This window comes from Talpa occidentalis, unplaced genomic scaffold (genome assembly GCF_014898055.3).
Source record: "Talpa occidentalis isolate TD23 unplaced genomic scaffold, MPIMG_talOcc4v2.1 talOcc4.12, whole genome shotgun sequence".
Lineage (NCBI taxonomy): Eukaryota > Metazoa > Chordata > Mammalia > Eulipotyphla > Talpidae > Talpa > Talpa occidentalis.
The window spans coordinates 55,723,627-55,737,196 of record NW_023601212.1 but is presented as its reverse complement, the minus strand read 5'-3'; the positions used below and the strand labels follow the sequence as shown (position 1 = coordinate 55,737,196).

The window sequence follows — 13,570 nt, the reverse complement described above, 5'->3', positions numbered from 1 at the left end:
ATATATGGTGGCCATTTACTGTCATTCTTTTTTTTTTTAATTGTCTTTCTGTTGTTTCTTTTTCCATATGTTTCTCTCTGTTCCTACATTTGGATGACTTTCCCTAATGATTCTCTCACTTTATTTCTTCTTCTATGCACCTCTAATACAGATTTTTTAGTTAGTGGTTAACCCTTGGGTTAGGGGTTATAACAAACTTACTTTGTCTAAAAAAAGTTCTTTATAGCTGAAATTGACTCTGACATTTAACTGTACAGATTTTCCCCTTTAGTGTTGTTGTTGGCTCATGATATTCTTTTTCTTGCTTCTGATTTTGTAGTTCTGTTGTCACTTTGCTCAGGGTTTTGTGTTTCATTTTTTCTTTTCTTGTAGAACTCCTTTGAACATTTTTTATAGGGCTTGTCTCTTGGTGGTATATTCCATTACCTTCTGTTTATTTGGGGAAGCCTTTATTTTTTTATTTACTTTATTTTATATATTTTTTACATCGTTCTTCATTTTTTTAAATAATGTATGCTTTCTCATCTCGGTTATAGTCCCCGTGAAATTCTCACCACCAGTTCACCCATGCACCATCACCACAGTCCCCTGTGCTCTTCCCACCTGTTTGATCCTACTCCCTGCTCCCCTCTCTGCAAAATGTCTCTCGTTTATAGTTGCTTGTTGATTTTGATTTTCACTTTATTACAATAACTTTTTTTTCCCTATCACTTATTTGGATCCTCTACATTCATCCTATAAGTGAAATAATCAGGTATTTTTCTTTTTCTTTCTGGCATATTTCACTGAGCATGATCCCTTCCAGCTTCATCCATTTTGCTGCAAATGGCATGAGTTTATCTTTTTGATTCTTGAGTAATATTCCATTGTGTATATATACCAGTCATCTATTTTTGGGCATTTGGGTTGTTTCCATAGCTTACTTATTGTAAATAGTGCTACAGTAAACATAGGGGTGCAGGTGTTCTTTTGAATTAATGTTTTTGTGTCCTTTGGGTAGATACCTAAGAGTAGAATTGCTTGATCATATGGAGGCTCCATTTTTAGCAGTTTGAGGAATCTCTACAGAGCTTTCCATAGTAGTTGGACCAGTTTACATTCCCACCAGCAGTAGCAATATAGGAGAGTTCCTTTTTCTCCACATCCTCGGCAACATTTGTTGTTGCTATTTTTTTTGATATGTGCCATTCTCACTGGTGTAAGATGGCATGTCATTGTGGTTTTGATTTGCAAGGAAAGCCTTTATTTTACCTTACCATTTGAACAATAATTTTACAAAATAGAGTATTCTTGGTTGACAGTTCTTAACTTTTAGAATTGTGAACACTTCATTCTACTCTCTTCTTGCCTCTGGAGGGTGACTAGAGCAAAATACAATGAAAGCCTAATTTGAATGCTTTTATAAATTACCTTAGTTGTTTTTTTTTTTTCCTGGCCTCCTGTATTATTTTTTATCTTTGATTTTTTTTTGATGAGTTAACAGTGATGTATCTTGGGGTAGTTTATTTTGTATTCAGATGTTATTTCTGCTTCTTGTACATCCATGTATATTTCATTCCTTAGGTTCAGGAAATTCTTAGCTATTATTATTTGTTTGAATGGGGTCTCAGCTTTCTTCTCTCGCTTCATCATCTAGACTAAGCATTATCCTGTATTTCCTCTTCTAATTCAATCTGATAATTCTCAGAGAGTTTCTTCATGTTTCCTATTTGGGTGGTTTGTACATTTGAGTCTTTAATTTCCAAAATTCTGTCTTCTACCAATTTATTCTGTCTTTTACCGAGTCCGTTTCATTTAGAATCTCTTTTTTGTGTTCTTTTAATATCTTCAGTCTCTTTGGTGAAGAATTCTTTTCGTTCCTGCATCTTCATTCTACTACCTTGTACCTACATGTGTTTGACCTTCCAGTACCTCATTTAGTATTTTTTATATTGTTGTTTTAAGCTCTTTGTCTCTTGGATCCTGAATTTCTGTATTCTTCATACATGTCTCTGGACTTTTCCACCTTTATGTCAGGTGTTCCTTCCTAAGCTTGTGTGTTGCCTTATTTGTTTGTGGTTGGGCCGCTGCAGGTCTAGTTTTATTTGTTTCTCTTCTTTCTTTACCTTAGCAGAAGATAGGGGCTGAGACTTACACTTAGTTTCAGTCTTATTGAGGAGTGAGGGTGACTCCAGGCTGGTAAATCAGATCTCCCTCCTCTCCTCTCTCCACAGCAAGCTGCATTCAGTGCTTCATTTATCTCAGTTCACCCAGGAGGAGGAAGTAAAGGCCTGTCTGCAGGGGGAGCTCTCCTTGTCCATACTGGCTGTGTAACTCTCCATGACCTAGGCCAGTCCTGTCTCATGTGCCTGCATTCCCTTTTTGAAAAGTCCCTCTGGTGAAAATGACTGTGCTCTATGAGGTCACGGGTGGCTGTTGCCAGATTGCTCTGAGGGGCTGGGTATCTGCTTTCCTGGCTGTGCTCTCCTCGCCTCCTCCCTCCTCTTCCCTCCAACAAGCCACCAATCTCAGTGGACAGCCTCTGTGGAAAAATCCTGGAACTCTGTTGTGGAATTTCTTAATCTTTTAATTTTTGTTTATAGTTGTGCTTAGGGGAGAGGGTGATGTGAACCTCTCTGTTCTGCCATGTTGTCCATTTAGCAGGAATTTAAATTATTATTTATTGTTTTAGTGACAAATAGTCTTTGTCCATGTTTATTTTTATACCAGTGATTCCTTATCTGAGAATCTCTCCCATGGATATCCTTGGACAAGTGTGTGACTATGTCTTATAGAAGAATGTTCTTTAAAATGGCAAATTCTGCAAACACCCAGAATACGTAGGAAATTCTTAAAGTGAAAACCACAAATCGGAGTATAAATATACCCCCAGTAGTATATAAAAACTAACAGTGAAAGAGGCTTCTCATATAAATACATAGAGAAAGGGCGAGGCATGTACACCCCAACATTGAATTCTGGAGAGTAAGAAAAGATTCACTTGCTGGTCAGGAGCATTTGCACTGTAAGTTTTGTATTTTCATCAACTATCTTTTTTTTCTCAGTTCAAATCAACATCAAATAAGAACGTGTCTGTGGTTGGGTGGATGGTGATGATGGCCGATGACCCAGAGCATCCAGATCTCTTCTTGCTGACTGACTCTGAAAAAGGTGAACCATTAATTATAGTTATTAGGGTTCAAGATACTTTGTATGCATAACTTTCAGTAAGCCAAAACCTAGTTTAACAGGAATTCTCCATAGAGGGAATGTATATATACTTTCTAGCTCTTGGGAAATACTTCTGTCTCAAAATGTATAGTAATGGTATTGATATTTTTAGAGCTTATTTCCTTGCTAGATGGGCATAAGCGTGAAATTAAAAGCCCAAGTAATCCCTAGAGAGCTAAGCAGGAATGAGAGGAAGGAAGGAATTTGAAAATCTATAGGCCACTCTTACCTTTAAAATCATAGAAATTTGGGCCTCCCCGGTGGCGCAGCGGTTGAGCGCTGGGTTGCGAAGCTGCCCGCAGCCTCTGTGGCGCCGGTTCGATCCCCGGCTGCTCCCCGGCCACCGGAGGAGGGTCCCACATGGCGTGCAGACCTCTCCTGCCGCCCGCTGCTCCCCTCAGCAGTGTACTTCGGTCCTTCTGCCTGCTCTGCTCCCCGCTCTGGCTCTGGTGAATTCTCTCACCCTCCCGCGCTTCTGACTGTACCCAGTGCATGTATAAACAAACAAACAAACAAACCAGCAAACAAATAAATAAAAGCATGCCTCTATATAAAAAAAAAAAAAAAAAAAAAAAGAATATGTAAAATCATAGAAATTTGCCATAACTGCATTACCCTCCATTTATACCCTAAAATAGTTATTCTTAACTTCTCACCATGACAGAGGTTTTCTTTTAAATTGCTTTTATTCCATTAGTTTTAGTTGTTTGGTTTTTTTTAAAGATTTATTTATTTATGCATACAAGAACCAGGGTACAGGTCAGATGTGCGGGAGGGTGAGGGATTCACCAGAGACAGAGCGGGGAACAGAACAGGCAGACTGACTGAAATGCACTGCTGAGGGGAGCAGCGAGTGAGACAGGAGAGGTCTGCCGCACCACGTGGGTATCTCCCCGGCCAGCCGGGATTGAACCCGTGCTGCTGGGGCTGCAGACAGCTTCACAGCACTGCGCTCAACTGCCTGCACCACCAGGAAGTTTCAGTTAGATTATTTGGTGATTTGACTCACATCACTTTACGGATAAGTATCATTTTCATTTTAATATCTTACTTGTAGTATATAGAGAAATTTAAGAACAATATTATTGACTCTTGACCATAGGGGTTTTACAGTAGATGAGAGAAGTCGAAGGGTAGGCTGTGTAGAATTCAGATCATACCTTCTAACCCTGCTTGTCCAGTAGTGGACACTTCAGACAGTCCTTCAGAACAGTTTTATGTGATTGCTGCTCTCCCTTCAAAACAGCTGCCAGCTGTTGCTAACAACTCTAAGGCACCCAGAAAGGAAATTTTATATCTGCCCAGAATCTCCTGTTCCAACAGCTCACAGCTAAAATGATATATTATTACATTTTATTGATTTTCATTATATTTTCACCTTGGTTTATTCAGATATATTTTGTATTAACAGATACTCTGCTTTTAGGATATTATGTATTGTAAATAAAACTTTAAACAAGCAAATACGTTGGACACAGAAAAAAAGTAATAGCTAAGTGTCTTATTTTGAGATTAAATTGATTCATAGCATAGGTACTCCTTACTCAATTTTCTGATTTCAAATAAAATTACACTTTGAACCACACCCAGTAGAAGCCCCACTGACAGCAGCAAAGGCCCCAAGTAAGCTCCCTGAACAAGCACAAGTCTACTAAATAACACCACAAATGAATTTCTAATTTTCTGAAAGAGTAGAGGTACCTCCTTAGATTTTTCCAAGAAATTCCTCAGGAGGACGGAGAGCTATAATAATTTTACAAACATCTTGTAACTAAAGACTAAAAGCATAGCTGATATTGAGAGTATCTGATTAATCTTTAATTACATTAAATAGTTAATGTTTAAGTATGAAGCATGTTAAAGCATTTTGGCATTTGAAAACAATGTTAACATCTAATATTAAGGTCATCTAAAGTAGTATCAAGAACCAGTATTCATCACTCTCATCCACATAAAGAAATATGAAAGCAGTAAACAATTATTTCATATACTTTAAAGTACATTTAAGGAAACAAGTAAAATTAGTTTATGTTATTAATCCCTAAACGGCGAAGAGGTAGCTTTCTGAATAAATAATTACATATGAATATAGCATAGAGAATTCTTCCTGTAGGACTAGATTTCTGAAACTAAGAACTCTAGTCATGTTTTATTTTGCTCTTTAATATCTGGCAGAGTTACTGTTGTCTTAGTCCTTAAGTTTTTGTTTCTCTTCCCTTTATTTTTTAAAAATTTAGGAAATTCATACAAGTTTCAAGCTGGCAATCGGATGAATGCAATGCTGTGGTTTAAGCATTTGAGTGCAGCCTGCCAAAGTAACAAACAACAGGTGAGCATTTCTCTTAATTCTCAGAATAGTCCATCATTTTTGTATATATTTTAAAGAATTCTAAAGAGTATTAAGTGAACCAACTTTCTGAATTAACTGGGAGATCCTACATGATCTACATAGTCAAACAAGTGAAAACTGGTGGAGACACAAACTATCTTCATCCTTTAAGTCTATCTTTTTAAATATTGTTAGGATGGGCTTTGTTTTCTCATACTTTTTATTTCAGATATGTGTAAAAGATTAATAGCTATATTTTGATACCATTTTTAGCAACTATCATAAAGAATGTGAAATGCCATAGAGCAAAAATTATTTTCTTGCCGATGTCAAATTAGTATCTGGTACGGAATGAAAGAAACAGACCTTCTCTTGCCAAGACTACACCTTTCAGGACTCAACTATATCCTATACATTTTCTATAAATGCACCTGAATATTTAATTGTCATTTTTCTTAAAACTCAGATTTCAAGACTAATTCAGACAATGTATATATTCTTAGCATGTAAGTTCTGTTTCTTTTATTGTATTAGTTGACTTTAGTCCACTCGATGTATATAAGTGGATTTTTGTTTGTTTTTTCTATACTTGCAAGAATCAGAGTAGTGGCAGATTTATAAATAGAAACTGAAATTTGAAAGTTTTTTAGAAGACTAATTGACTCACATATTACACCTTAAACCACACTGAGAAGGAAATAATAACTTTTACTTTACTTAATTATGGTTTTTATAGCCAGACCTGAGAATTTATACTTTAATTTAAGCACCTGAACATTTATGTTATATATGGTTTATAATTTAGTTATTATGATTACATTGGCAAATAATTTTTCATTCAGAAGCTGATCCATGTAAGAGATTCTTTTTTCCTTTTTTTTTTTTTTTTCCTTCCGTATCCTCAGTTTTTGAAAAAAACTTGCTAAAGTGTAGAGACTGTTAAACTGTTTTAAAGCATAGGAAAAGATCACTACATATGGTATCTCTAGGAACACAAATTTGGAAGACTGGTAGTAAAGGCTGAGTATTTTCTTTTAGCCTGATGAAACCCTTTTTAGTCCTTAACTAGAGGACTCATCAACTAATTTTAAAAAACAAATTATATTTCAAAGACTTATTGTTGAACCTCAGACTTGTAAGAAATCAATTTAAATTTGATCAATTTGTAAGTGGCAAGCTATTATATAACCTACGGATTTTTCAGTAACAAAGTGTCAATAAGAATTTATCTAGTAATTTTATCCTTTCATATTTATTTTCATGATCATTTTACAAAGAAATTCTTAGTACTGTTCATTACAAAATTATCTGTGCCAGATTTTAAAATTTGCATTTGTAGGAATTCATAGTAATACATACAGTGAGAAAATAAAATGACAAGCATGTTTGTCTGGAATCTCACTATATTAAAACCATACTTAATTCTTTTCTCATCATTTGTTCTCTCAGTGAACATCTGTTGCCCCCCTATTTTAGGCAAGCAAGGTACTGCCTCTACCCCTTCTCCTACTTTAGTTTCAATTTACTGGAGGGTATTAATTCATCTGTGATTTTTCTCTCAAAAAGTTCCAGTGTATTATAGTCATTATTCATAAATGATTACAGTGCCTTCTATTAAATTCCTTTTTAAAAAAGATATTTACATCAGAAAGATTTTAATATTTGAACTTAGTATAATGAGGAAAGTTAAGAAATACTGCTTTGAAAAACAGTATGGAGGTTTATCAAAATGCTACAAATAGATGTCATAAACCAGCAATTCCACTCGGAGGTATCTACACAAAGAATACAAAAACACTAATTTGAAGGATTATATGCACTCCTGTGTTCATCGCAGTATTCTTTGCAGTAGGCAAGTTCTAGAAACAACCTAAGGGCCTGAGTACAGATGAGTGGATAAAGACGGTATGGTACATATACACTGTGGAATACTGTTCAGCATAGATGGAACTAGAGGGGATATAACTAAAAGACAAACACTGGTTGGTTCTTAGAGGATATAGAGAAAACAAAAATTCGGACTGACTTATAATTAGAAGTCTGACTTTAGAATCCAGGCTACAAGAGGGTATAGAGGGGGGCCCAGTGGACTGTAGGCAAGGGCTATGGATCCCTTGTAGTGGGTGGGCTATGGTAACATACTTCTGAAGGGTGGTGATCCTGTGTCTCTGAATCATATAGTGTTGTAAATCAGTGTTACCTCAATTCAAATAAATACTACTATGAGAAACAACGTCTATACACTAACAGCTTGTAATGCTTATATTTTTTAGGTACCTACAAACTTGATGACTTTTGAGTAAAAAACCTAAGAAAGAAGAAAGGTGAACTATTTCTCCTAAGTGAGAGCGAGGACCTGACAAAAGAGCGCCAGCTATAAACCAGTCCTGTGCCAGGGAGAGCCCAGAAGTTCCGACTTTGCCTCTGGAGTTCTGAACCAAAAAAGCACTCACTTCAGGGAATGAAGTGATATATTCCCAGAGAACCATTTGGAGTTGCAAAACAAACTGCCATGGACCATGCTTCTTATCTCTGAACTGACCTGTGGAAACCACTGCCTTAAAAGAATGAACGGAAAACCAACATGAAACACCAAATAGTGTGTGTGAATCTTCTGGCGGTGCTGTGCTTGGAATAGATCATAGCTAATTTGCATTTCTTTTAACTTTGTACTAATTTTGGAGGGGGAATTGCCTATTTTTAGATACACTTTGAAAAGGAAAAACATACTTCTTTTGGGTTACATTGGGAGCTGCTTTTGAACTGAGGTATAAAGACGCTTAGTAAGATTCTCCCCACAGCCAACCTGAAAGAAGTGTGTAGCCTCCATCAGTCTGCAGCCTCGCCCGATTCTCACGAGAATGTAAGAATTAGAAAAGTTAATAATGTGAGTTGTTGAGGTTTGTTTGGGATTTGGGAGGACTTTGCTTTGTTTTGAATGAGGGGATTTTTTGAAACACTAAAATTCTGAAATTTAATACTGTATGGGGATCTTCATTTCCTGCAGAAGGTTTTGAGTGTTCATATGCCAGATTATTTTTTTTTCAAATGGGCTCCAGAAAACATGGTTGTGTTTAACTAGGTTTAAAGTTAGCCTTCTATATGAACTCATTGTTAGGCCACCCATCTGCTTAGTCGAAAACTGTCCCCACTTAAACTTGTCTGCAAAAACTTTTAGAATAATTAATTACATTTTTTCCCAAGTTACTTGGATTATCCTTCTACTGGTCACAGGTGATTTTTATCATCAGGGTGATAATATTCGCATTTTATCAGGATATTTTTCTTTTACAGTGTTTAAATGTGCACAATGCCAGTGTTTTAATTCTTTGTTTTCCTTATTTTTGTTCAATATGAGATTCAGGAGCACATTTGTTTTGAGAGATTCCATATATGTATGTGTGCATATATAAAGCGTACAAAGTCATTTTAAAAGAGAGAAAGGGCGAAAGCTTGAGATTCTGGGAATTTTAAGTATCAGAACTTCCCTTAGACAGCATTCCTTTTTAACATTTTTCTGTCAACTTAATAGAGCCCTCTACCGTGAAAGCATATTTTGTCAGTTATGAGAGAGCCTTCCTATGCGAAGGTGCATTTAATTTCGAAAATAAATGTTGAATTACAGAAAGAAAGAAAAAGTTTGAAGATCAGTTGCCTTAGAATTCTATCAAAAAATGGCACTTGAACAAAGACTATTGGATGTTAGAACCTTAGCAGTGGCCCACGGTAAGAAATGCTTTTTGACTTATGTCTTCTCATAGACTTCTGTTACTTTGGACCTCACACAAAATATCTGACATTTGTATTCTTTTATAAATTTATATTTTTCCTTATAAGCATTTTACCCTTAAATAGAAAATATTGTCCACACAATAATTAGCTAAAAATCTATCTAAAGAAAAGCAGAAGAGCTTCCTCTGAGTGTTAAGTTTTGTAGTTTTCTATTTGAAAAGGACGTCAAGAGTTCATATACTTTTCTCATATGGCAAGTCAGAAATGTTATTTCTGGTTTTGTGGAAAGTAACAAGAGTTAGAAAGGGCAAAATGTTGCCTGTGCTGAATGATCTTTCAATGAATGACCTCCCAAACTTAACCCATGTTGGGTACAATCCTATCTGCATAACCAGCAGTATTACTATGTAGACCTTGCACATACTACTTTTGTTTTACATTTTTTTAAATTTCTTAATTTGTTCATTTCTCTTCAGAAACAAGCATTTTTAACAGTGTGGTTTTTTAAAAAATATATTGTGGATGAGAACCCTGTGGATTTTTGTTATTACTTTGTCATGAATAAGCTATGTTGTAGGTTAACCGTATCTGTGGGATATGCAACTGCCAGTCAGAGCTTGATATCACACAGTTTTGCCAAAGAGAAAGCTAAGCTAGAAGATGTATTTGATATTTTCAGCTCCAAATACTAATGGATGCTTGCACGGATTAAGAATAGTGTTCAGATTTGGTGACTTGTCTCTGTATAGAATTGTGACCTCTGGCTGACTGAAACGCTCAACATAACTGAGCAGAAGTCACCACTGTTTTCTGTCTTCAGATTTGTTCATTCAAAAGATTAGTCATCGTTGCTTAAGTTATTTTAGCACTTGAAGCAAATGGAAACTAGTTAGAGATGTTACTTAAAATATCAATAGGTGAGTTTTTGATCAATTATTGATCAAATGATATCTAAGAATTCAGGCAAAGAAAATATGTTACCAAAACATAAATATCTAGAGAACTTATTAATGCAAAGATATTTCCCTCTTATTAGACCTGCCCTTATAAATTCAAAAGCTTGAAATTTTCATCAATATTAAATGATTTGTTTCTTTCCTACCCAAGAACTCCATTATTTAAATTTAAACTACTTCACGATAAGCATGATTGGCTTGTTATAGGCTCAGCTTCATAGTATACAATACTAGCCAAAATACAATTCAAGGCAAATCTCATTTAACTTATTCTTTGAATGTGGGAGCTTTTTTTTGATTTCACTTTTTTACACATAACTACAAAATGACCCTATAGTAACCTTCCTGAGCACTGTCTTTGGTTTCATGCCCCCTTTGTGTTTAGGCTCTGCTTACTTTTTTGAGGTATTATTTTATTGTAGACTCCAAAAATGTAAGAATTGAAAGAGAACTGATCAAACACATCTTATTATTCATTTTCTTCCCTGTGTAAATGTTATTTGTGTAAACAATCCAAAAAGGAATCCAAACAATTTGAGTTTGAGAGGTTTGTTTTCTCCCTAGGCATTTGCTTCCATGACAAATTGTTTTCCTGTGTGGAAAATGCCATAATGACTATTGCACTACCTTCTGTGCGGGCTATCTTGGTATTGGGTTTTTCTGTAAATCTAGAGCTACAAGGTTTTTGTAAATTAATTAATTCCTCTTCCAAAAGCTGTATAAAGGAGCCCAAGAAGCTATTGTTATGGAAGGAAAAGGTGTTTAAGTCTCTGGTGTACACTCTAGACATCCATTAAAACTGTGCTCTCTAAGAGTAGCCTGTGGGTCTCTTGGGATGTTAGAATTTACCTGACCAAATGACATGATCGGAGGTCTTTAGGCCTTTATTACTGAAAACCAAACAAAGGGCATCATATTAATTGAAAATTAACAGATTTAATCCATCAACTTTTTAATAGAACATGTCCACTATTCAATTTCCTTCCTGTTTTGTTTTTTTTTTTTTTTTTTTTTGAGGTACATTCCTTTACAACTAGTTTTTAAACCATTGTAACACCTTCTTCAGAGAAAAAAAAAAAGTCCCAGTATTGCTTAACAGTATTGCTTAATCTTTAGAAAAAGAAATCCTCTGCTTCAAAAGCTTTTGTAATAATTGGATGCCTTTTTGAAAATGAAGATGAATTTAACTTGTCCCATTGGAACAGTAGAACTGCTGTCGTGTGAATAGATGATATAATGTAATGCAAGTGATGAGGATTATCTGACTTCAGTGGTCTTTTAGGGTTTGCTTCTGTTTTCTCTGTTCATTTGCATTCTTTTCAAACATAGTAAATTTATGATTTTACAGCCACAGTGGTATTGTTTTTTCTAAACTTTGAGATACATTGTTATTTAATTACATTAATAATTCTTTTCTATGTAAAGTTAGCTTTTTCAGGATGATTTAAGTGGTTTTGGTTTTGCTCCCCTAAAAATGGCTTGTGTCTAAAGTGACTCTTTTTCTACTATTTAGAGGATTCTAATGAAATTGATGTATGCACGCAAACTTTTAAGTTTATGAAGCAATTTCACTGTACCAGGATTTCAAGTTGTAGTGTGGGGAAAATTTGTTCAGTGCCTTATCAATTTGAAGACCAATTTTAGGGCATCAAGTAGGACAATAATCATTTGCCCTCTTTACTCCTCTCGTTTCAGGAGTGTGTGCTATGCCTCTCCACCACCTTACTCTTTCTTGCAGTGAGTCTAAGAAAGTTACAGGCAATGGTGCAGTCCTCACTGGTTTTGAGTCTTTTTAGACAAGCTCCCTCCTGTACCACCCCTTCCAGGGTTGGAGATTAAAAATAAGCCCACCCAAAACCTTCAGATGAGCGCTCTTAGGAACGATCATCAAGAACCCAACTGAGTCATTTTTATTTCGTTGTTTTAAGCACAGGATTTAATTATAAAGCCTCGTAGAAAATCCCTAAAAGACTTTGATGCAGTGGGAAAGTTTTGTTTGGGTTTTGGTTTATTTAAGCTACTGAAATCTTATAAAGACAGTCCCTTTGGCCAGAAATGAGATTTAGTTTGGTTTATTATACTTAAATAAGACTCAGAACAAACAAGCAGTCACTTACAAATACCAGTTATTGTTTCCTTGGAAATATTATGGCAGGAAAGTGAAAACACCAATATATAAATTAAAGGGAAGAGACTAAACTAGCTTTCTCAGCAAAAGCACAGCTTGAAATATTCTGCTCCCTGAGATTATTGTAAGATCTGGAGCTTCTTTGTTTACTGAGTGAAAATGATATTTTCCCATTTTTTTAAGGGTTAATATGTTCCAGAATAGGCGAGTAGTCTTTAAAGCCAAATGAAGGGTTAACTGGTCCTTGAAGGTCATTAGCTGAACTCGAATTTTGGATCTAGTCATTTGGACTGCAAAGTGATAATGGGATTAAAGGAATGCTTTGGGCTTTTTTTTGAGCCACAAGCAGAAATTTTAATAAATATCAGCTGTGCTTCGTGCTTCAAATACTAAGGCAACAAATACTAAGTTCCCCTTAAAGATATCACCTGTCAGACCCCTCACAAATACAATCTAGCAGTTACTGACTGACTAGGCATGACAGAGGGGTTGAGTCACCAGACTCAAGAGTTTGTACAGTTTTACAGTCGACCAAAGTGGTGGGGTTGGGGGTGGGGCTTAGGAGTGGCAAACTGGTTCATAATGGAATCTGAAAGAGGAGCATCTGTGGGGATAAACATCACAATGATGGAAATAAACCGGAAAACACAAGCCATTTTTTATTCTGCTTTATCCCAGCTAACTTGCGGTACTCTGATGATGAAGCACTCGGTTGCACTATGACCTCCTTGAGTGATGTGCAGCTTGGTCCCTCTCTCACTTTTTATTTCTGTTTAATATACAAATGTGAGTGTGAGATCTTCAGTGTGTTTGCATAAGCTAACTTAAAATGAATTTAAGTTTTCTGAAATATTTCTATTGAAATAAATTACTTAAAATATAGGTTGTGTGAGGATAATTTGTTAGCTTATTTATGTTTTTATTGTTAACTTTTAACATGCATTTTCTCATTAACTTTTAAAAAACGAACTCTCTAACTTTATTTTTTCCTCTTTCTAAAATAGTCGACCCGGGTCTTTGTTGGCCCAGGGAGGCTTCTCAGCTGCTCTTCTCTATCCCAGATCAAGGAAAGATACGCCCTGGCCTGTGGACAGATGATGAGATCTTGGGGAAAGGACAGGCAAGGGTGTATTTCCAACTCCATCTCCGCACTCCAAGTATGTGATCTCATTTAAGCAGTCCCCAAAGAGGCCGCCTTTGCTAGTCGTGCATTTC

At 35.8% G+C, this 13,570-nt stretch overlaps 1 protein-coding gene across 3 annotated transcripts in view; it reads left to right on the top strand.

Annotated features, from left to right (window-relative positions):
• RALGPS2 (Ral GEF with PH domain and SH3 binding motif 2) overlaps positions 1 to 13,222 on the top strand; it is a 145,827-nt gene extending 132,605 nt beyond the window's left edge. For all 3 annotated transcript variants that reach the window (XM_037506400.2, XM_037506399.2, XM_054693441.1), the window contains 3 exons: positions 3,045 to 3,150; positions 5,448 to 5,539; positions 7,813 to 13,222. In XM_037506400.2, coding sequence (XP_037362297.1) covers positions 3,045 to 3,150; positions 5,448 to 5,539; positions 7,813 to 7,842 — 228 coding nt within the window. In that variant the 3' untranslated portion in view covers positions 7,843 to 13,222. The remainder of the gene's footprint in view (positions 1 to 3,044; positions 3,151 to 5,447; positions 5,540 to 7,812) is intronic.
• The last annotated feature ends 348 nt before the right edge of the window (positions 13,223 to 13,570 follow it).